The sequence below is a fragment of the Pseudophryne corroboree genome, chromosome 1, assembly GCF_028390025.1.
Source record: "Pseudophryne corroboree isolate aPseCor3 chromosome 1, aPseCor3.hap2, whole genome shotgun sequence".
NCBI lineage: Eukaryota > Metazoa > Chordata > Amphibia > Anura > Myobatrachidae > Pseudophryne > Pseudophryne corroboree.
In genome coordinates this window covers 1,150,536,291-1,150,559,752 of record NC_086444.1, presented here as the reverse complement: position 1 = coordinate 1,150,559,752, position 23,462 = coordinate 1,150,536,291, and the positions used below count along the sequence as shown (strand labels likewise).

Here is a 23,462-nt window from a genome sequence, read left to right as displayed (position 1 = left end):
TTCAACCGCCATGCCGTCAAACGCAGCCGCGGTAAGTCTTGGAACAGACAGGGCCCCTGCTGTAGCAGATCCTGTCTGAGCGGTAGAGGCCATGGGTCCTCTGATATCATTTCTTGAAGTTCTGGGTACCAAGCTCTTCTTGGCCAATCCGGAACCCCGAGTATCGTTCTTACTCCTCGCCTTCTTATTATTCTCAGTACCTTTGGTATGAGAGGCAGAGGAGGGAACACATAAACCGACTGGTACACCCACGGTGTCACTAGAGCGTCCACAGCTATCGCCTGAGGGTCCCTTGACCTGGCGCAATATCTCTTTAGCTTTTTGTTGAGGCGGGACGCCATCATGTCCACCTGTGGCCTTTCCCAACGGTTTACCAACAGTTGGAAGACTTCTGGATGAAGTCCCCACTCTCCCGGGTGTAGGTCGTGTCTGCTGAGGAAGTCTGCTTCCCAGTTGTCTACTCCCGGAATGAACACTGCTGACAGTGCTATGACGTGATTTTCCGCCCATCGGAGAATCCTTGTGGCTTCTGCCATCGCCATCCTGCTTCTTGTGCCGCCCTGTCGGTTTACATGGGCGACTGCCGTGATGTTGTCTGATTGGATCAGTACCGGCTGGTTTTGAAGCAGGGGCCTTGCCTGACTTAGGGCATTGTAAATGGCCCTCAGTTCCAGAATATTTATGTGTAGGGACGACTCCTGACTTGACCAAAGTCCCTGGAAATTTCTTCCCTGTGTGACTGCCCCCCAGCCTCGAAGGCTGGCATCCGTGGTCACCAGGACCCAGTCCTGTATGCCGAATCTGCGGCCCTCTAGAAGATGAGCACTCTGCAGCCACCACAGTAGAGACACCCTGGTCCTTGGAGACAGGGTTATCAGTCGATGCATCTGAAGATGCGATCCCGACCACTTGTCCAATAGGTCCCACTGGAAGGTCCTTGCATGGAACCTGCCGAATGGAATTGCTTCGTATGAAGCCACCATTTTTCCCAGGACTCGTGTGCAGTGATGCACCGATACCTGTTTTGGTTTCAGGAGGTCTCTGACTAGAGATGACAGCTCCTTGGCTTTCTCCTGCGGGAGAAACACTTTTTTCTGTTCTGTGTCCAGAACCATCCCCAGGAACAGTAGGCGTGTGGAAGGAACCAGCTGTGACTTTGGAATGTTTAGAATCCAGCCGTGCTGTTGCAGCACTTCCCGAGATAGTGCTACTCCTACCAACAACTGCTCCTTGGACCTCGCCTTTATAAGGAGATCGTCCAAGTACGGGATAATTAAAACTCCCTTTTTTCGAAGGAGTATCATCATTTCTGCCATTACCTTGGTAAACACCCTCGGTGCCGTGGACAGTCCAAACGGCAGTGTCTGGAATTGGTAATGGCAATCCTGTACCACAAATCTGAGGTACTCCTGGTGAGGAAGGTAAATGGGGACATGCAGGTAAGCATCCTTGATGTCCAGGGATACCATGTAATCCCCCTCGTCCAGGCTTGCAATAACCGCCCTGAGCGATTCCATCTTGAACTTGAATCTTTTTATGTATGTGTTCAAGGATTTCAAATTTAAAATGGGTCTCACCGAACCGTCCGGTTTCGGTACCACAAACAGTGTGGAATAGTAACCCCGTCCTTGTTGAAGTAGGGGGGCACCTTGACTATCACCTGCTGGGAATACAGCTTGTGAATTGCCTCTAGCACAGCCTCCCTGCCCGAGGGAGTTGTCGGCAAGGCAGATTTGAGGAAACATCGGGGGGGGGGGGGAGACGCTGGGAATTCCAGCTTGTACCCCTGAGATACTACTTGAAGGATCCAGGGATCCACCCGTGAGCGAACCCACTGATCGCTGAAATTTTTGAGGCGGCCCCCCATCGTACCTGGCTCCGCCTGTGGAGCCCCACCGTCATGCGGCGGATTTGGAAGAAGCGGGGGAGGACTTTTGTTCCTGGGAACCTGCTGTTTGTTGCAGCTTTTTTCCCCTACCTCTGCCTCTAGACAGAAAGGACCCGCCTTTTCCCCCCCTGTCTGGGGTCGAAAGGACTGTACCTGATAATACGGCGCTTTCTTAGGCTGTGAGGGGACATGGGGCAAAAATGCTGACTTCCCAGCTGTTGCTGTGGAAACTAGGTCTGAGAGACCATCCCCGAATAACTCCTCACCCTTATAAGGCAAAACTTCCATGTGCCTTTTTGAATCTGCATCCCCTGTCCACTGCCGAGTCCATAAGCCTCTCCTAGCAGAAATGGACAATGCACTTATTCTAGATGCCAGCCGGCAGATCTCCCTCTGTGCATCTCTCATGTATAAGACTGAGTCTTTTATATGCTCTACGGTTAGTAATATAGTGTCCCTGTCTAGGGTGTCAATATTTTCCGACAGGGAATCTGACCATGCAGCAGCAGCACTGCACATCCACGCTGAAGCAATAGCTGGTCTCAGTATAACACCAGTGTGTGTATATATAGACTTCAGGATAGCCTCCTGCTTTCTATCAGTAGGTTCCTTTAGGGCGGCCGTATCCGGAGACGGTAGTGCCACCTTTTTTGACAAACGTGTGAGCGCTTTATCCACCCTAGGGGGAGTTTCCCAACGTGACCTATCCTCTGGCGAGAAAGGGAACGCCATTAGTAATTTTTTTGAAATTACCAATTTTTTATCGGGGAAAGCCCACGCTTCTTCACACACTTCATTTAATTCTTCAGATGGGGGAAAAACTATTGGTAGTTTTTTCTCCCCAAACATAATACTCTTTTTTGAGGTACCTGGGTTTATATCAGAAATGTGTAATACCTCTTTCATTGCCTCAATCATGCAACGAATGGCCCTAGTGGACATTAAATGTGACTCTTCGTCGTCGACACTGGTATCAGTATCCGTGTCGACATCTGTGTCTGCCATCTGAGGTAGTGGGCGCTTTAGAGCCCCTGATGGCCTTTGAGTCGTCTGGGCAGGCACGAGCTGAGAAGCCGGCTGTCCCGCATTTGGCATGTCGTCAAATTTTTTATGTAAGGAGTCGACACTTGCACGTAATTCCTTCCACAAGTCCATCCACTCAGGTGTCTGCCCCGCAGGGGGTGACATCACATTTATAGGCATCTGCTCTGCCTCCACATAAGCCTCCTCATCAAACATGTCGACACAGTCGTACCAACACACCGCACACACACAGGGAATGCTCTTAAAGGAGACAGGACCCCACAAAAGCCCTTTGGGGAGACAGAGAGAGAGTATGCCAGCACACACCAGAGCGCTATATAATGCAGGGACTAACTGAATTATGTCCCCTTATAGCTGCTATAAGTTATACTGCGCCTAAATTTAGTGCCCCCCCTCTCTTTTTTACCCTTTCTGTAGTGCAGACTGCAGGGGAGAGCCAGGGTGCTTCCTTCCAGCGGAACTGTGAGGGAGAAATGGCGCCAGTGTGCTGAGGGAGATGGCTCCGCCCCTTTTTCGGCTGACTTTTCTCCCGCTTTTTTATGGATTCTGGCAGGGGTAATTACCACATATATAGCCTCTGGGGCTATATATTGTGATTATTTTGCCAGCCAAGGTGTTTTTATTGCTGCTCAGGGCGCTTCCCCCCAGCGCCCTGCACCCTCAGTGACCGGAGTGTGAAGTGTGTATGAGGAGCAATGGCGCACAACTGCAGTGCTGTGCGCTACCTTGGTGAAGACTGAAGTCTTCTGCCGCCGATTTTCCGGACCATCTTCATGCTTCTGGCTCTGTAAGGGGGACGGCGGCGCGGCTCCGGGAACGAACACCAAGGACGGGTCCTGCGGTCGATCCCTCTGGAGCTAATGGTGTCCAGTAGCCTAAGAAGCCCAAGCTAGCTGCAAGCAGGTAGGTTCGCTTCTTCTCCCCTTAGTCCCTCGTTGCAGTGAGCCTGTTGCCAGCAGGTCTCACTGTAAAATAAAAAACCTAACATATACTTTCTTTCTAGGAGCTCAGGAGAGCCCCTAGTGTGCATCCAGCTCGGCCGGGCACAGAAATCTAACTGAGGTCTGGAGGAGGGGCATAGAGGGAGGAGCCAGTGCACACCAGATAGTACCTAATCTTTCTTTTAGAGTGCCCAGTCTCCTGCGGAGCCAGTCTATTCCCCATGGTCCCTACGGAGTTCCCAGCATCCACTAGGACGTCAGAGAAATTAGAATCGTAAGACATCTGCCATATATAGAGGCAAAACATAACAAAACCCCCCAAATCAAACCACCGCAGAACCCCCCACCCTGTATAGCCTAACCCCAACCTAGGTATACCTGGATCCCCAAAAGCCCCCCCCCCCCATATTGAATACTTGCCCAATAACCCCCCACCCTGTATAGCTTATCCCCAAGTTAGGTATACTTGGATCCCTTAAACCCCATCCCTCCCTAAACTATACTAACTAGCCACCCCCCCCCCCCCCCTCCAATGGATATTAATGGTACAGGGATATCTGACGGAGGGCAATATATAGTAATGACCTGAGCTAGGTGAAGCCCAGCTCTCCCGCTATTCAGGCAAATAGTAGTTCTCACATAGGTAACATCAGATATTGTAGTGATAGGCACAGACAGGGTTGAACAATAAGGGTAAAAATAATGAAAATAATAAACAAAACTATAACCACAGCATATAGGGTGACCGAACGTTAGTATAAGGTGGCAAGTTGCAATATATTAATCAGGCCAAGTCTCAACCTCCGAAATAGTTACAAAACCAGTCTTAGTCCCATATATCCAAGAACCTGCATATGAGGGCATGAACGACTGAAATATAAAGTCCCGGACCCTTCCATCCATCCGAGAGCACACGAAAGTATAGATAGAGTGCTTGTAAGGTAAATCAATGAACAGTGATTCAACCAACAGAGGTGTTAATCGGATCTTCCGAGACTCCACTAAAAAGTCAGAACCTCCAGAAATTGTGGCGAAGTCTAGTTCAATAGCGTCCGCTGCCTCCGAGCAGGATACAGTGGTGAGGGATTCTGTTATGGGGAGTACAGGAACAGCAGCCAAAGAACTGGGAGATGCATCCAACATGCCGTCCAGCTTAGTGAGAAGCCTCTGAGTTGAAGCAGCGATGGCTTGAACTATATATTGCATAGAACTGACCATGTTGAAAACCTGCAGGTATCAAAACAGGAGATAGGAACACCAGCCAACATAAGGTCCAAATGGCAAGATGGCGGCGGCTAGCACACTGCCAGTGGCCACCAGCAGAGCAGGAGATATCAGGCAAACTATGCTCACGTATACATAGGAGGGAAACACCAGAGGACTGCTGGAATGGGAGACAGCACTGGGATTCAGCCGCTGTAGCTCAGAGATACAGTATAAGCAGCAAGATATTTCTATTAACTTCTCACACAAAGCAGGAAGCTGCAGGAGGATCCGTACAGCAGCCAGAGGAGACCACAGCAGCAAGATGGCAGCGGTTCATGAGCAGCACGCCGCAGACGCCACAGCAAATGAACGGGAGCCGGAACACAGCCAAACAGCAAGAGTCCTCCACATCGTTCCACAAAAGCCAGCCAGGCAGAGGGTGGGGAGCTTGCAGGTAAGTAAGGAGCCGCAATGCAGCAGAGGGAGCCGGAAGCCAGGACACCAGGCCGCACGGAGGAGAGACCCGGTCACTGTAGATGCCGGGGAATACAACACACCGCGATTCCACCTCAGGACTCCAGTCAACTAGGAACCAATTCCCCTACAATTAAGCCCACTCAGTACCACAACGACAGTGATAATCAGGATATATGAAGGATATTAGCGGGAGAGCTAGAAAGATGAGTCCTTCTCCCAGCTACTCCAGGCCACGCCCCCTGCCACTAAGCATACGTTTTACAGATCTACTCGTATATGTGGTAAGCAGGCAGCTGCGTCCAGGTGGAAAAGTGTCCGCAGTTGACTGAGAATGCGGTCCAGTACGCTCCAAACCTACTCAATCGGGTATATGTGTGCCCCTTCTCTCAAAGTGGTAAAACTGTGGCTTCCTGCAAAGGGCACTTTTCTGACTCTCCAGACAACACTTGGAGAGCTGTGGCTCAAAGCTCCTAAAATGCATCAGCACAGCCAATTGGATGAGTCAATACAGCTGGTCAAACCAGGTGCCCCTTAAACATCGCCCCCCTTCCCCCACCCCACAATCTTCCTTAGTAAGTTTGGACCTGAATGTGGGTTTCCAACAGTGCAAGGTGCTGGGAAATGCAGATACTGTAAACAAAAATAAAACCTCTCTCGCATGAGCATCTCTGAATCCCTACCACCCACTATCGAACGCTTCCTAAACTCTCCCCACCAGACAATTAAAGACAGATTTTTGCTGAGACGCATTCAGAGAGCATCTCCCAGCATAAGACCCTCTTTCTGCTCTCCCCTGTGTACCACTGTGGCCCAGGCTACTAACTCAGCCTGGAACAGTTTCCAGGTTGGCAGGATGTGGTTATTTCACTTTCAATTAGGGGCAGACTAGATGGGCCAAGTGGTTCTTATCTGCCGTCAAATTCTATGTTTCTAACTATTTCTGTGTCTTTTAAAGGGGATTATAGGAACCACTGTACTTGGGCAGAGGTACAGCAAACATGATCAACTGTTCAATGGCCCGATATGGACTATCTACCTAGCAAGGTTACATGTAACAACATGTGCGGTGTAACATGGTTTGGTGTAGGGGTGGTGGGAAGTATTGCCGGCGGCCAAGCAGCAAACACCTTGTGTAGAGAAGAGGAATGTGACAGCAGGTGGGCTGACTACAGACTGTAAGGGGTCTGAGGAGCTTCTGGATAGAGGTGTAAGTGTTAGCACAGGATATATCCTTATCGGGTGAGGTAATGTATTGCAGAGCACCAGTACAGCTGGTGAGAGGTCTGGGTGAGAAGGGGGGATAAAAGGGAAAAAAAGAAAAGAAATGAGGCTTAAAGCACAGTCAAGTATATCAAGGGAGGAGGATAGTCCGAGGTCACTGGGATCTGTAGGTAAGAACCAGAATTACACAATGATGCCACAAAGCAGCCAGTACAATGGACAAACAATATTTGCAGGGTAGTAATAATAATAATTATACAAAATAAGGGGGTGTCTTAGTTAAATTGCTGAATTATGATACAGAGGTGACAGTTACATCATGGCAGTAACGATGGCTACTAAAACCAAGGTGGAGAAATGATGCATGTATAAGGCAGTGTCATTAGTGAGGCAGATAACAGAGATATAGGAGGTGCTGGTGGCAATATCTTACAGATGAGTCAGAGGCTGTATTACGTATGGATAAGAGAACAGGCCGGCTGGTGTGGGAACACTGTACACAAATGGCGCTGTTATATATGGGTCTCACTACATACACTGAAATTCTCTTCTTATACCTTCAAATTCTCCGTCCCGGGCCTTGGCAGCCAGCTCTGAGGAAGAAATGGTTTCCTGGCACAGAGCGCAATCTTCCAGCGCAACGTTTCTGAGTCCCTGAATCACTGCAAAACACAGCACTCACCATTATATTACCAGTAACAGCAAAATGACATATAAAATATATACATATATACACATGGATGCCTAAATTATCTATAAGAAGCAGTAGGGTTGTGTCAGAAAGAACCACATCACATGGAACGACCATTTGCTGCTCTGCCTGTGTGAATATTGCCATAGGGTTAGGACCAGCCACTCCCCCTAAGATCTCTAGAGTAAATTTATTGTGAGGAGATTCTGTTAAAACAACTTACTATATAATTTTTCTATATTGAGACTGTTTTCTGGAATTGAGATCTAAAACTTAATACCTGTATTTCTCATCTTTGACACCTCTCGCCTAAAGCAGCGCTATTTCTGCTGTACCATTTGTAGGGTATCCTTATACTTCTGCATAATCTTCTTTTTTTTTTTTTTTTAAACACATTTTATTGGATGGATCATAAAAGAATTACATTTAACAACATAGCACCCTGACAATTTGGGTGTTTAAATAACAAAATAAGATTTTACTTACCGATAAATCTATTTCTCATAGTCCGTAGTGGATGCTGGGGACTCCGTCAGGACCATGGGGAATAGCGGCGGCTCCGCAGGAGACAGGGCACAAAAGCAAGCTTTTAGGATCACATGGTGTGTACTGGCTCCTCCCCCTATGACCCTCCTCCAAGCCTCAGTTAGGTACTGTGCCCGGACGAGCGTACACAATAAGGAAGGATCTTGAATCCCGGGTAAGACTCATACCAGCCACACCAATCACACCGTACAACTTGTGATTTGAACCCAGTTAACAGTATGATAACAATGAAGTAGCCTCTAAAAAAGATGGCTCACAACAATAATAACCCGATTTTTTTGTAACAATAACTATGTACAAGTAATGCAGACAATCCGCACTTGGGATGGGCGCCCAGCATCCACTACGGACTATGAGAAATAGATTTATCGGTAAGTAAAATCTTATTTTCTCTAACGTCCTAGTGGATGCTGGGGACTCCGTCAGGACCATGGGGATTATACCAAAGCTCCCAAACGGGCGGGAGAGTGCGGATGACTCTGCAGCACCGAATGAGAGAACTCCAGGTCCTCCTCAGCCAGGGTATCAAATTTGTAGAATTTAGCAAACGTGTTTGCCCCTGACCAAGTAGCTGCTCGGCAAAGTTGTAAAGCCGAGACCCCTCGGGCAGCCGCCCAAGATGAGCCCACCTTCCTTGTGGAATGGGCATTTACAGATTTTGGCTGTGGCAGGCCTGCCACAGAATGTGCAAGCTGAATTGTACTACAAATCCAACGAGCAATAGTCTGCTTAGAAGCAGGAGCACCCAGCTTTTTGGGTGCCTACAATATAAACAGCAAGTCAGACTTTCTGACTCCAGCCGTCCTGGAATTATATATATATATATATTTTCAGGGCCCTGACAACGTCTAGCAACTTGGAGTCCTCCAAGTCCCTAGTAGCCGCAGGCACCACAATAGGTTGTTTCAGGTGAAACGCTAACACCACCTTAGGAAGAAACTGGGGACGAGTCCGCAGTTCTGCCCTGTCCGAATGGAAAATCAAATATGGGCTTTTGTAAGACAAAGCCGCCAATTTTGACAATCGCCTGGCCGAGGCCAGGGCCAACAGCATGGTCACTTTCCATGTGAGATATTTCAAATCCACAGATTTGAGTGGTTCAAACCAATATGATTTGAGGAATCCCAACACTACGTTGAGATCCCACGGTGCCACTGGAGGCACACAAGGGCTGTATATGCAATACTCCCTTGACAAACGTCTGGACTTCAGGAACTGAAGCCAATTCTTTCTGGAAGAAAATCTATAGGGCCGAAACTTGAACCTTAATGGACCCCAATTTGAGGCTCATAGACACTCCTGTTTGCAGGAAGTGCAGAAATCGACCTAGTTGAAATTTTTTCGTGGGGCCTTCCTGGCCTCACCCACGCAACATATTTTTACCACATGTGGTGAGAACGTTGTGCGGTCACCTCCTTCCTGGCTTTGACCAGGGTAGGTATGACCTCTTCCGGAATGCCTTTTCCCTTAGGATCCGGCGTTCAAACCGCCATGCCGTCAAACGCAGTCTTGGAACAGACAAGGTCCCTGCTGGAGCAGGTCCTTTCTTAAAGGCCGATGCCACGGTTCCTCTTGGAACAGACATGGTACTTGCTGAAAGCAAATCCCTTCTTAGCTCCCGAGGCCATTAGTCCTCTGTGAGCATCTCTTGAAGTTCCGGTTACCAAGTCCCTCTTGGCCAATCCGGAGCCACGAGTATAGTTCTTACTCCTCTATGTCTTATAATTCTCAATACCTTGGTTATGAGAAGCAGAGGAGGGAACACATACACCGACTGTTACACCCACGGTGTTACCAGGACGTCCACAGCTATCGCCTGAAGGTCTCGTGACCTGGCGCAATACCTGTCCCATTTTTTGTTCGGGCGGGACGCCATCATGTCCACCTTTGGTCTTTCCCAACGGTTCACAATCATGCGGAAAACTTCCCGATGAAGTTCCCACTCTCCCGGGTGGAGGTCGTGCCTGCTGAGGAAGTCTGCTTCCCAGTCGTCCACTCCCGGAATGAACACTGCTGACAGTGCTATCACATGATTTTCCGCCTAGCGAAAAATCCTTGCAGTTTTGCCACTGCCCTCCTGCTTCTTGTGCCGCCCTTTCTGTTTACGTGGGCGACTGCCGTGATGTTATCCCACTGGGTCAATACCGGCTGACCTTGAAGCAGAGGTCTTGCTAAGCTTAGAGCATTATAAATTTGCTCTTAGCTCCAGTATATTTATGTGGAGAGAATTCTCCAGACTTGATCACACTCCTTGTGTGACTGCTCCCCAGCCTCTCAGGCTGGCCTCCGTGGTCACGAGCATCCAATCCTGAATGCCGAATCTGCGGCCCTCTAGAAGATGAGCACTCTGTAATCACCACAGGAGAGACACCCTTGTCCTTGGATATAGGGTTATCCGCTGATGCATCTGAAGATGCGATCCGGACCATTTGTCCAGCAGATCCCACTGAAAAGTTCTTGCGTGAAATCTGCCGAATGGAAGCGCTTCGTAATAAGCCACCATTTTTACCAGGACTCTTGTGCAATGATGCACTGACACTTTTCCTGGTTTTAGGAGGATCCCGATTAGCTCGGATAACTCCCTGGCTTTCTCCTCTGGGAGAAACACCTTTTCCTGGACTGTGTCCAGAATCATCCCTAGGACCAGCAGACGTGTCGTCGGAACAACTGCGGTTTTGGAATATTTAGAATCCACCCGTGCGGTCGTAGAACTACTTGAGATAGTGCTACTCCGACCTCCAACTGTTCTCTGGACCTTGTTCTTATCAGGAGGTCGTCCATTTTCTTTGAAGACGAATCCTCCTTTCGGTCATTACCTTGGTAAGGACCCGGGGTGCCTTGGACAATCCAACGGCATCGTCTTGAAACTGATAGTGACAGTTCTGTACCACGAACCTGAGGTACCCTTGGTGAGAAAAGGCAAATTTTGGGACATGGAGGTAAGCATCCCTGATGTCCCGGGACACCATATAGTCCCCTTGTTCTTTGCTATCACTGCTCTGAGTGACTCCATCTGGATTTGAACCCTTGTAAGTGTTCAAATTTTTCAGATTTAGAATAGGTCTCACCTAGCCTTCAGTACCACCATATAGTGTGGAGTAATACCCCTTTCCTTGTTGTCGGAGGGGTAATTTGACTATCACCTGCTGGGAATACAGCTTGTGAATTGTTTTCAATACTGCCTCCCTGTCGGAGGGAGACATTGGTACAGCAGACTACAGGAACCTGCGAGGGGGGAAACCTCTCGACATTCCAATCTGTACCCCTTGGATACTACTTGTAGGATCCAGGGGTCCTGTACGGTCCCAGCGTCATGCTGAGAACTTGGTAGAAGCGGTGGAGGGCTTCTGTTCCTGGGAATGGGCTGCCTGCTGCAGTCTTCTTCCCTTTCCTCTATCCCTGGGCAGATATGACTCTTATAGGGACGAAAGGACTGAGGCTGAAAAGACGGTGTCTTTTTCTGCAGAGATGTGACTTAGGGTAAAAAACGGTGGATTTTCCAGCAGTTGCCCTGGCCACCAGGTCCCATGGACCGACCCCAAATAACTCCTCCCCTTTATACGGCAATACATCTTTGTGCCGTTTGGAATCTGCATCACCTGACCACTGTCGTGTCCATAAACATCTTCTTGCAGATATGGACATCGCATTTACTCTTGATGCCAGAGTGCAAATATCCCTCTGCGCATCTCGCATATATAGAAATGCATCCTTTAAATGCTCTATAGTCAATAAAATACTGTCCCTGTCAAAGGTATCAATATTTTTAGTCAGGGAATCCGACCAAGCCACCTCAGCTCTGCACATCCAGGCTGAGGCGATCGCTGGTCGCAGTATAACACCAGCATGTGTGTGTATACTTTTTAGGATATTTTTCAGCCTCCTATCAGCTGGCTCCTTAAGTACGGCCCTATCCGTAGATGGTACCGCCACTTGTTCTGATAAGCGTGTGAGCGCCTTATCCACCCTGAGGGGTGTTTCCCACCGCGCCTTAACTTCTGGCGGGAAAGGGTATACCGCCAATAATTTTCTATCGGGGGAAACCCACGCATCATCACACACTTCATTTAATTTATCCGATTCAGGAAAAACTACAGGTAGTTTTTTCACCTCACACATAATACCCTTTTTTTGTGGTACTTGGAGTATCAGAAATATGTAACACCTCCTTCATTGCCCTTAACGTGTGGCCCTAAAAGAAAATACGTTTGTTTCTTCACCGTCGACACTGAAATCAGTGTCCGTGTCTGGGTCTGTGTCGACAGACTGAGGTAAATGGGCATTTTACAGCCCCTGACGGTGTTTGAGACGCCTGGACAGATACTAATTTGTTCGCCGGCCCTCTCATGTCGTCAACCGGCTTGCAGCGTGTTGACATTGTCACGTAATTTCCATAAATAAGCCATCCATTCCGGTGTCGACTCCCTAGAGAGTGACATCACCATTACAGGCAATTTGCTCCGCCTCCTCACCAATATTTTCCTCATACATGTCGACACACACGTACCGACATACAGCACACACATAGGGAATGCTCTGATAGAGGACAGGACCCACTAGCCCTTTGGGGAGACAGAGGGAGAGTTTGCCAGCACACACCAAAACGCTATAATTATCCAGGGACAACCTTTATATAAGTGTTCCTCCCTTATAGCATTTTAATATATATACATATCGCCAAATCAGTGCCCCCCCTCTCTGTTTTAACCCTGTTTCTGTAGTGCAGTGCAGGGGAGAGCATGGGAGCCTTCCCACCAGCCTTTCTGTGAGGGAAAATGGCGCTGTGTGCTGAGGAGAATAGGCCCCGCCCCCTTTTCGGCGGGCTTCTTCTCCGGAGTTTTAGATATCTGGCAGGGGTTAAATACATCCATATAGCCTCAAGGGCTATATGTGATGTATTTTTCGCCATACAGGTATTATACATTGCTGCCCAGGGCGCCCCCCCCCCCCCAGCGCCCTGCACCCTCCGTGACCGCTGTGTGAAGTGTGCTGACAACAATGGCGCACAGCTGCAGTGCTGTGCGCTACCTGATGAAGACTGAGAGTCTTCTGCCGCCTGGTTCCGGACCTCTTCATCTTCAGCGTCTGCAAGGGGGGTCGGCGGCGCGGCTCCGGGACGAACCCCAGGGCGAGCCCTGTGTTCCGACTCCCTCTGGAGCTATGTCCAGTAGCCTAAGAATCCAATCCATCCTGCACGCAGGTGAGTTGAAAATCTCTCCCCTAAGTCCCTCGATGCAGTGAGCCTGTTGCCAGCAGGACTCACTGAAAATAAAGAACCTAAAAACTTTTTCTAAGTAACTCTTTAAGAGAGCCACCTAGATTGCACCCTTCTCGGCCGGGCACAAAAACCTAACTGAGGCTTGGAGGAGGGTCATAGGGGGAGGAGCCAGTACACACCATGTGATCCTAAAAGCTTGCTTTTGTGCCCTGTCTCCTGCGGAGCCGCCGCTATTCCCCATGGTCCTGACGGAGTCCCCAGCATCCACTAGGACGTTAGAGAAATGTAATTACAGTAGATTATAACAATAACAGAATGGATCCTTTTTTTTTTTTCCCTTTAATCTGTTTTCCCATATTTAGGGATTGAAGTTAAGGCATATGTAGTGGGGTACTCTCGGCAACAGAGTGGCTTTCCGTCATAGAGAGTCGGCAGGAGAAATAAGAAAAGAAGGGTACTCATAGAGCGAGTGGAAAGGTACAGATAAGCGTAGGAGGCTGAGCGCCTCCAGTCGGAAATAGAGAGAGGGGGGATAGATAGGGAGTGGAGGGGTGGCCTTCGGGGGCAGGAGGTGGTTCGGATTGTGGCTTACCGTGTCAGGTTATAAATGGGGAGGAGGCCTGTTGTAGGTTTAGCCACGGGGACCATACTTTGTCGAATTGTTTTGAGGTGTTACGTATGACCGCGGTCATATATTCCATTTTGTGGACATACCATATCCGGGATATTATCACCGGCATTGGTGAGGGGGTCGGGTTCTTCCAGTCCATGGCTATTTGGCATGTCATTGCCGAGACTACGTGTCGGAGCAGTTTGTTTTGTTGTCTATTGAGGGTTGGGAGAGTCATGGGGAGCAAAAAGTATTGGGGGTCAGGGAGAATTGGGGTGTCAAACAAGCGCGAGAGTAAAGTAATGAGTTCATTCCAGATTTTGGAAAGTTTGGGGCATGTCCACCAGATATGTAAGAACGAACCGATATCCGAACAGCCTCTCCAACATCTATCTGAAGTGTCTGGGAACATAGTGTGTAGACGAGAGGGGACATAGTACCATCGATATATTAACTTGTAGATATTTTCTTTGATTCTCACACATATAGAGCTAGAGGTCGCGTTGTCCCATATATCTACCCAATCTTCATTATCTATGGTAATTCCCAGTTCCCTCTCCCATGCCGCTTCATGAGGGGCACGGAATGTAGTGGGGTGGTCGTCCAGTAGGGTGTATATGTCTGATATGAGGCCTTTAGTGTTGGTGCGTTTCCAACTAATATATTCAAAGGGGGTTAGATGTCTGTGGAGTAGTGTATTGGTTTTGGTGGAGTGGAAGTGTCTAATTTGCAGGTAGCGAAAGAAGTCTGAAGAGGGAATTACTGTTCCTTCACGGATATCTACGAATTGTGGGAAGGTGGCATTGGATGTGATATCGTTAATGTATAGAATACCAGCTGAACGCCAAGATGTATGTGTGGCTCTACTCATTCCTGGAGGGAAGGCTGGGTTGTGAAACAACGGGATTAGGGGGGATGGGTGTGGTGCCAAACTGAACCGTCTATTTGTCAGGTCCCATATCGCTAGTGAACGACTTACTATGGGGTGTAATAGGGCCGCACGCGGGCGCTGGTTTCGGTGAAGCCACAGTAAAGAGGATAGTGTAGCTAGGCCCGTTTCTTCCGCCTCTATCCCCACCCAAACCTTCCGTGTCCCACCCTCGTTGCACCATTGTGCACACTGCGCAAGTTGCGCAGCGTAGAAGTATTTTCTAAAGTCCGGGATACCCAGGCCTCCGTTTCTGGAGGGACGTTGAAGCAGTTTAAGTCTGACACGGGGACGTTTGTGATTCCATATAAAGAGGGAGGATTGGCGTTGTAGGGACTTGAAGACGTAGGTAGGGACATAAATCGGGAGGGTCTGGAATAAGTACAAGAGTCGAGGGAGCACGCTCATCTTGACGGAGTTAATTCTGCCTATCCATGATATAAAATAGCTAGACCATTCCACCAGGTTCTCCTTTATTGTCTGTAGTAAGCGGGGGTAGTTTGCTTGGAAAAGTTGGTGGTGATGGTGGGTCAGGTACACACCAAGATATTTGATTTTCTTTGTGTACCAGTTACACGGGAGGAAGTTTTGAAGGTCTTGTTTGAGAGTTGCCGGGATATAAAAGTTGAGGGCCTCTGTTTTGTTGACGTTTATCTTATAGCCGGAGAACTGGGAGTATGAGCTGATCTCAGATAAGAGAGCGGGGAGAGATTGGGCCGGGTCTGTGAGGGAGATCAGGATGTCGTCGGCATATAGAGCTATCTTATGTTCGGATAGGCCTGTGGGTATTCCATGAATAGTACTGTTATTGCGGATCTTTGCTGCTAGGGGCTCCATGACTAGTGCAAAGATTAAAGGGGAGAGGGGGCACCCCTGCCTGGTACCATTGGCTATCTTGAAGCTGGAGGAGGAGACACCGTTAACCATAACCCGGGCCGATGGGGAGCGGTAGAGTGCTTTGATCCCTTCTAGAAATTTTCCGGAGAATCCCATTTTGTCGAGGACTGCAAAGGCAAAAGACCACAATATACGGTCGAAGGCTTTCTCTGCGTCAAGAGCCAGTATAAGAGAGGGAGATTTCCGTTTCTGAATTGAATGTATTAGGTCTATGGCCCTTCTAGTGTTGTCTGACGCCTGGCGTCCAGGGATAAAGCCGACCTGGTCCGGGTGGACCAGGCCGGGCATCAAGGGACCCAGACGGTTAGCTAGTATTTTCGCGTATATCTTTAGGTCGATATTCAGCAGTGAAATTGGTCTATAGTTCAAGCAACTAGTCGGGTCTTTGTCGGGCTTTGGGATTACCACTATGTCGGCTTGGGTTGTCTCTGGCAGAAAGGAGGCGCCCTCGAGGATACCATTAAATAGGGAAGTTAGGTGTGGGGCCAGTTCCTTCGCAAAGAGTTTATAATATTGAGCTGTGAAACCATCCGGACCCGGAGCGGCCGACGAGCGCATAGATCGTATGGCTGCTATTGTCTCCTCCTCCGAGATTCGACTATTAAGGGCCTCTACCTGGTTGCCAGAGAGAGTCGGGAGGGGGATATCAGACATATATGGGCGCTCCCCCCCAGATTCGTCGGGAGATGACGGGGACAGGTCAGGAAGGTTATAAAGGGAGCTGTAAAAAAGACGGAAATCTTCGGCCATCACTTCAGGGTCATATGTATAGGTTCCCCTTTGTGGTGAGTACAATTTATCTATTGCACCCAACGCCTGTTTACGACGTAGTTTGTTGGCCAATAGGGTATCTATTTTGTCCATTTTGTCATAGAAACGTTGTTGCAGTTTCCGAAGGATTAGTGCCGCGCGGTTGGAAAGAAGGGTGTTGAGTTGTCCCCGGAGAGAATCTATCTGGGTGAGCAGGGACGGACTGGGGGATGCTTTATGTTTGGCTAGTAAGGTGGCTATTTCTGATTCGAGGGAGGATATCTCCTGTGCGGCTTTTTTCTTAATTGCCGACGATTTTGCTAGTAAGGCGCCGCGAATCGTGGCTTTGTGGGCTTCCCAAAGTACATTAAGTGGAATGTCGGGGGACACATTTTCGGTGAAATAGTGTGTGATCGCCAGTCTAGTTTCCTCTAGTGCTGAGGGGTGTTGTAGGAGCGAATCGTCAAGACGCCATTTGTATGTCCTACGTGGTGTGCGATATATGTCTATAAGAAGGTAGACCCCAGCATGGTCCGTCCAAGTTAGTGGTGTGATGCCTGTATCAGAGATCAGCGGTACAAGAGCCGAGGAGATGTGGATCATGTCGATCCTCTGCATAATCTTCTTATAAAAGTCTTCAGCAGCATTTAGCAGAGTGGCCATTCTCCCCCCTCTCTTGGGTTCTCTTTCCACTCAGGGTCCGTGATAAAGGCTCTTCCTCTTATATATCACTCATATCTCTCCTATAGTGTACCCTTTCCTCCTCAGCTGTTATGCTCTGCTCTTTTCCATTATACATCGTCCATTGGTTCCCTAGGTAAACCTTTAGATTTAGCTATCCCCTCCAAGTCTTGACACACATCTGTCAGTAGCAAACATTACATTTAAGGTCCACGCAATAATCAAGAAATGCCTCCCAGTAGTTCTGAACTATCCACACAAGAGGGCAGTGTGGTCTAATGAATCCAAGCAGACATACATTGTACCTCATTATTTGTCACATGGTGCTGTAAAAGATCGTATCTACTTAAAAAACTGTTGTTTTTTTAAATGTAACATTATAGCCAGCAACAGGTCTTCGTTCAATAGCTGATACAGACAAGATAATAATTTTGCACCAGATTATAATCCTACAACTCTTTATCATTAGTCTGCATTTTTATAGATATTCTATACAGGTTTAAACCAAATAGTTCTGACTTTCAGAGTCCAGTGATGTTCTGATTCTACAGAGTGGCCCTACACCTATTAAGGCCCATGTGCCAAGCAGGCTACTGCAAATAAAGGCAAAAGGAATGTTCTAAGGTGGTTAAACAGCTGGAACTGCACCATTAACTACCATAGTTTAATTCTTCTTCTTCATGGTAGCCTTTTCCTGCGTCTTCTATAGTTCTTTTATCTACTGCTCAAACAAAAGGACTGGGCCTGGTAGATGGAATGCAAATAACCTTTCTTCCAACATCATCAGAACTATGAGGTATCCTGCCACTGTGTTACCAGCACAATAAGAGGTTATGAAATCTGTAGAACGAAAGCAGAATTTTCTATCTTAATCCCATTTTCATGGTTAGACTACAAAAATAAATAAAAAATCCTAACCCAGTCCTTACCCACTGTAGATATAACCCATCTATTTACACTGCCAAGGGGTCTAACTCTGAAATACTAATCCTATTCTAAGTCTTCCCCTTCCCCTACTCCGTCATGCATACGGTCTGTGGCTGGCTGGTTAGTTCTACTCTTGCAGACGCCTTGATCTACCATCTGCCGCTTTAGTAGCAATGGACATCAACAATATCTCCTCTAGAGTATCCACTCCTACTTTTTCTGATCTCCGCTCAATGTACAATCCTGATTTTATTGGTGACCACAACCGTCATAGTAAAAAACAAAAGCCTGCACATTGGCTTCCATAACTATTCAACACAAGACTTTCGATTGCCAACAACATGCCAACTTCTTAGACTTCGGAGTAGATTTATTAAAACATAAATGGATGAGTTGCCCATAGCAACCAATCCTATTCTGTCTATCATTTTCTAGGACGCTATACAGAAATGGTAGCTAGAATGTCATTGGTTGCTATGTGCAACACAATCATTTTCTATTTTTAGAGGCTTCAATAATTCTGCCCCTTGGTCCTCACCAGAATTATTTGGCTTTCACTGCTTTTGGGACATCTACTTTCCAGTCCATCTTCCATTGACCAATAGACTTTAAAGTACTTAGGCATTTTCCATTTTCCAAACCAACTCAAAAAAAAAAAGGTGACCATCCTGCAGTCTGGTCCTCACACAGCTCCACTGAATCAGTCCTATCTAGTCATTAGTAACCTTGACCGTGCCAAACCCAAAGGTGACTTTTGAAAATCTCATCTTAGTTAATACAGTGGTTCTAAAGGCGGACCGTCCTAAAGCACATTAAGACACTGAGAGTGGTGCATTTTGGTGGTCGCTCTTTTGATGCCTTACAAAAGGAATTACCTTTCTTATGCGTCCCTTTATCGTCGACTTCCTGCTTGGTGGCCATGACTTCAAACAGAGTCTTCAGAATACTTCGCAAGTCGCTTGCATAATTTGTCTGCAACTGATCGGCAACACCTGCGGACCGTCCAAGAACATGAATAGAAAAGCCAAAGTAAAAAACACAATAAACACATAAAACCTAATACTAATGAAATCTTTATTTTGGTTCAGTGAAACAAACTGGTGCGATTTTCCTGGTATATAGATTTATCTCTGCCAAGCCTGAAATACCATCGTTCCCCAAAATACTATGACGGACCTGAATTGCATTAACACACCAACACAGTGTTGAGATCAATAGTAGCTTTAGAATTCCCCCTATAGAGAATGTATCTCTACACTGTTCTAAGAGATCCTCACCATGCCAATAGTTTGCTCAGTGCTGCCGGACTGGCCCCAACATCAATTAGACAGGAACGTGGTGATTCTGGCTAAAGAGGATGTTGCATATTGTGCGGTGGTAATCTAACCCTTACATAAAATTACATGATGCCCTCTCACCCCTTCCGCATCTCCTGGCCAATGGCATTTCAATAGTGCAAGTGTCTAGGAGGTATTATGGAGAAGAAGTGTCCAACATCTTTATCTAGAAACAAAAAGGGCCAAGACTTTTTGATATTAATGTAAACTGCTGATACTGAAGAGGATGGAGTAAGATCTGGTGGTGGGATTTTACTTTCCATTATCCATTACATAATGTCTACCAAGCATTTTAATTGTTTAAAAGGCAAGCTGAAACCTGTAATACTGAACAACTAATAATGCTTTCACCATTACCTTTATACCAAAAGGCCGGCTTCTCTTACTTTTGTTGCCCTTGGATAGCCTGTGTACAGTGCACTGAATATAGCTTTATCCAGGGACTGGCTGTGGGTCTTATACTAGTTCATATAAAACAATCATCTGATGATAGAAGTACGTGGCTAAAGAGCACATACTGACTCAAGGAAGATAAAATCAATGCATTCTGCAGCAGGGTGCTTAGAATCAAATAAAAGATACTTTGGCTCAGGAAACGTTTGGCAGCACCAAACTTCTCAGCCGTATCATTGTAGGTCAGTAACTGTGCATGTCTTAAGGAACCTGCGCCTGGTGCTATATCTATAGGAATCCTTCTGTGCACAGATTTGCAGTGTCCCATCTGGTCGCTGTATTGAGCACTGATGAGAAGCGGGGGAGATGCACCTGAGATGCAGACAAAGAGCCGGTGGATGAGGTCATTACTGCTGTGGAAACGGGATCTGATCTTTTGTCTGGAAGCAATCTTCGCAGCACGCAGAGCCTGTTGAATTTCCTCTTGATCAATGTCATCTGATGAGCAGGAGCTGGTCATCACGCTGCTGTAGAAGACATGAAGGTAAGATATAATAATAATAATACAAACAACCAGCCGTGAAAGCCAGCCAGCCGTCTGGCGATATATTATTACAGATGCTACGGAAAGGTCAGGACTGCTCGCATGCTCTGGGATAAGAAGGCATACTGATTTCTGTCACAGTATAACAAGCCTGACATATGCCATTCCTCAGCTGTGATTACAGGAGACACAATGTGACAATCTCAGGATGAGATTCCAATAACCACACAGATTGCCTCCCTGTAACCGGACCCCTTACACCTGGGCCGGGAAGCCGGCACCCAAACGCAGAACTCTACGCTCACAGTAACTATAATAGGGTGCAGGGAACTGTGTATTGCCTAATACAGAGAGGAAGCTTTCTACAATAAGAAGTAGAGAAAGATGGTATCCCATTACTAGGTAGAATAATGAGCTCCCTACTGTACATTATAATCAGACATCACAGAGGAGGGGATCAGTACGTAATCCCGCTGGACGGGATCCCGGCGGTCGAAATACCGACCGCACAATCCCGACAGGGGTGGCGAGCGGAACGCAGCCCCTTGCAGGCTCGCTTCGCTCGCCACGCTTGGGGCACGGTGCCTCGCTACGCTCGGCACACTATTATATTCTCCCTCTATGGGTGTTGTGGACACCCACGGAGGGAGAATATGTCGGGATTGTGGCGGTCGGGATTCCGGCGTCGGTATTCCGACCGCCGGGATCCCGTCCAGCGGGATGTTGACCGCCTCCCCAGAGGAGATCTGTACCCACATAAAAGCACAAGGCTGTACGCCACAGATATCCAAAATATATCCAGAGTATGGAGGGCAGTATTTCTTTCCGTGCAAAAGATTTCTTAATAAACACTGAAGTGATGACATCAGAACTCCATGATTATAAAACGGATGACGTCAGAACTCATAGATTATACAGTATATCAGTTTAGACTCCTGTTTCGCTTACTACAACAGAGTGGAACATTAAACGAAGGATTTGATATCAGAAGTGTAATATGTGTCATGGCACAGCACGTTTTAGAACAATCCATACATAAAACTACAGACTTGTTACGCCAGATTGTCATCTATAAAACAGATGTATAAAATACGGCTCTCGCACAAATAATGTATGTATGCCTCCTTAGTATAAGTCCGTAATAGAGGCCAGCATACAGAACTCCTTCTGTGATTTAATTAGGATCAATAAATTGTGCCGCCTTACAAGGACAGGATAATAGACATATTTATTATTGCTGCCTAATCCTGAAATCAATGTTACAACAAGTAACAGGCCAGCGTTCCAAACCATCCATGATGGAGTAAGCACAAAGTATGCTGTCATTAAGAGGATTAGCAACTTCAGATAATTAGTAATTTCACGAAGCGGACATAGAAACTGTCTGCAGGGCTCAATTTCAGCCCCTCTCAGACCAATAATACAACTTTAAAAGAGCTATGTAATGATTTTGGAGAGCCATTCCGTATGTACACTCAGCCGTGGGGAAAAGGAACCGTGACAAACGATAATGACGGGAACGCAGGCGGCGGGCGGCGTTTAACACAGGAGAGGTCGTTAGAAGGAGTAAAAGGCCCACTGTGCATTGCCAGATCTATGCGCAAGTCGTTCCCATTTGTCAGGGAAAGGAAATGGGATTGTGAAGCAAGATGGCGGTGCTTGCAGGAATTGGCGGGAGCGTGTGCTCCTCCTTACTGAAGTAGTGATACAATAACTCAGTTTATTTTTTTCAATACAGGGTTTGCATCTAAAATGAAGCACTTTTACATCATTAGGCTACTAGAAGCGACTGAGGAGTTAGCAGACCATATAAAAAGCTACAAGGGTGTAGTCTGAGGGCTTTTATACAGGCCGCAGAAATGTGAGGTGGGTGGTTTAAGTGAAGGACATTGCACTCACATCTTCCAACATTGCAGCTCTTTGAACTGGCATGAGAAGAGGACACGATTGGTCTAGGTCCACAGTGATGGGGAACCTTTTGGCACTCCAGCTGCTGTTGAACAACACATCCCAGCATGCACTGGTACAGTTTTACTATTTGGCCATACTAAAACTGTAGCAGGGCATGCTGGGATGTGTATTTCAACAACAGCTGGAGTGCCAAAGGTTCCCTATCACTGGTCTAGGACCTCTGAGGCACTAGGCATTGCACCTCCAAAAACCCATCCATTGGCATGTGTGCCAGTGGTTGGCGTGTGTGGCAGGGTGGCCGTTTATGGAACATACATCCCAACTTTCTGACCAGCCGACGTGACAGAACTGGATGTACACGGATGTGCCATATATTTGCCTTTAATCTACATTTCACTCCGGACCTTTGTATTTGTAGCTCTGTTGGCACTTGCGTCTCTTTCCTACCTGAGCAATCTGCGAGCTGCATTCCTGGTAATACTGGTATATGCAATTGTAACCTGCACAGGAAGAAATGCGTCCACCATGAACTCACCCTTGCCTTATATACACAGATCTGATTAATTCCTGAAACTCGTATGTGTGCCTTTGTGTTAGTAGATTGCATACAATATTCATTGTTAGCAATCACAGTGATGGCAAAATGTTGGTATATTCACTGTAATAGGAATGTTGTAGCAACATCTCCTATTATTTATTACTTGGTGTTGTATTTGGGTGATTCTCTGCGTGACGCACCTGGTATACATACATTCAAGTACACGAGCGGCTTCTAAACCACAAATAGTTTTTACTTTCTGGTGTCCAACTCTTAAATACTTTGCAGGTAGAAAATGTGGCAGAAAATTCACTACAGTAATCCGTTCCTTCTGGAATAAAAACTCAGGGTTTTATTAATTCCAGAAGGAACGGTTTACTGTAGTGAATTTTATTCTGGTATAAATTTTTGACCAATAAAGTATTTAAGACTTGGACACCAGAAAGTAAAATCTATTTGTGGTATAGAAACAGCTCACGTATTTGGGTGTACTGTATGTAACTGTCCCGTGCCTCACACAGGGAATCACCCATCTTTTCAGTCTTACTGAATGATTCTCATTTTCCATATTATAATAACCTAGGCAAACTAGTGCGTATATGTTTGATAAGTAGAGCCCATACATTATAAAAGGAGTGTGCGGAATACTTATCATAAAAACAACATGGTCACACCTACTAAATTATTCTATGTACTACTGTCTACAGAGACTCT

At 47.1% G+C, this 23,462-nt stretch overlaps 1 protein-coding gene across 2 annotated transcripts in view; it reads right to left on the bottom strand.

Annotated features, from left to right (window-relative positions):
• Positions 1 to 23,462, bottom strand: part of ZFYVE28 (zinc finger FYVE-type containing 28) — a 270,674-nt gene that overhangs the window by 9,620 nt on the left and 237,592 nt on the right. For both annotated transcript variants that reach the window (XM_063924675.1, XM_063924685.1), the window contains 3 exons: positions 20,128 to 20,282; positions 18,901 to 19,017; positions 7,335 to 7,439 (listed from right to left, as the gene is read on the bottom strand). In XM_063924675.1, the coding sequence (XP_063780745.1) occupies positions 7,335 to 7,439; positions 18,901 to 19,017; positions 20,128 to 20,282 (377 nt within the window). The remainder of the gene's footprint in view (positions 1 to 7,334; positions 7,440 to 18,900; positions 19,018 to 20,127; positions 20,283 to 23,462) is intronic.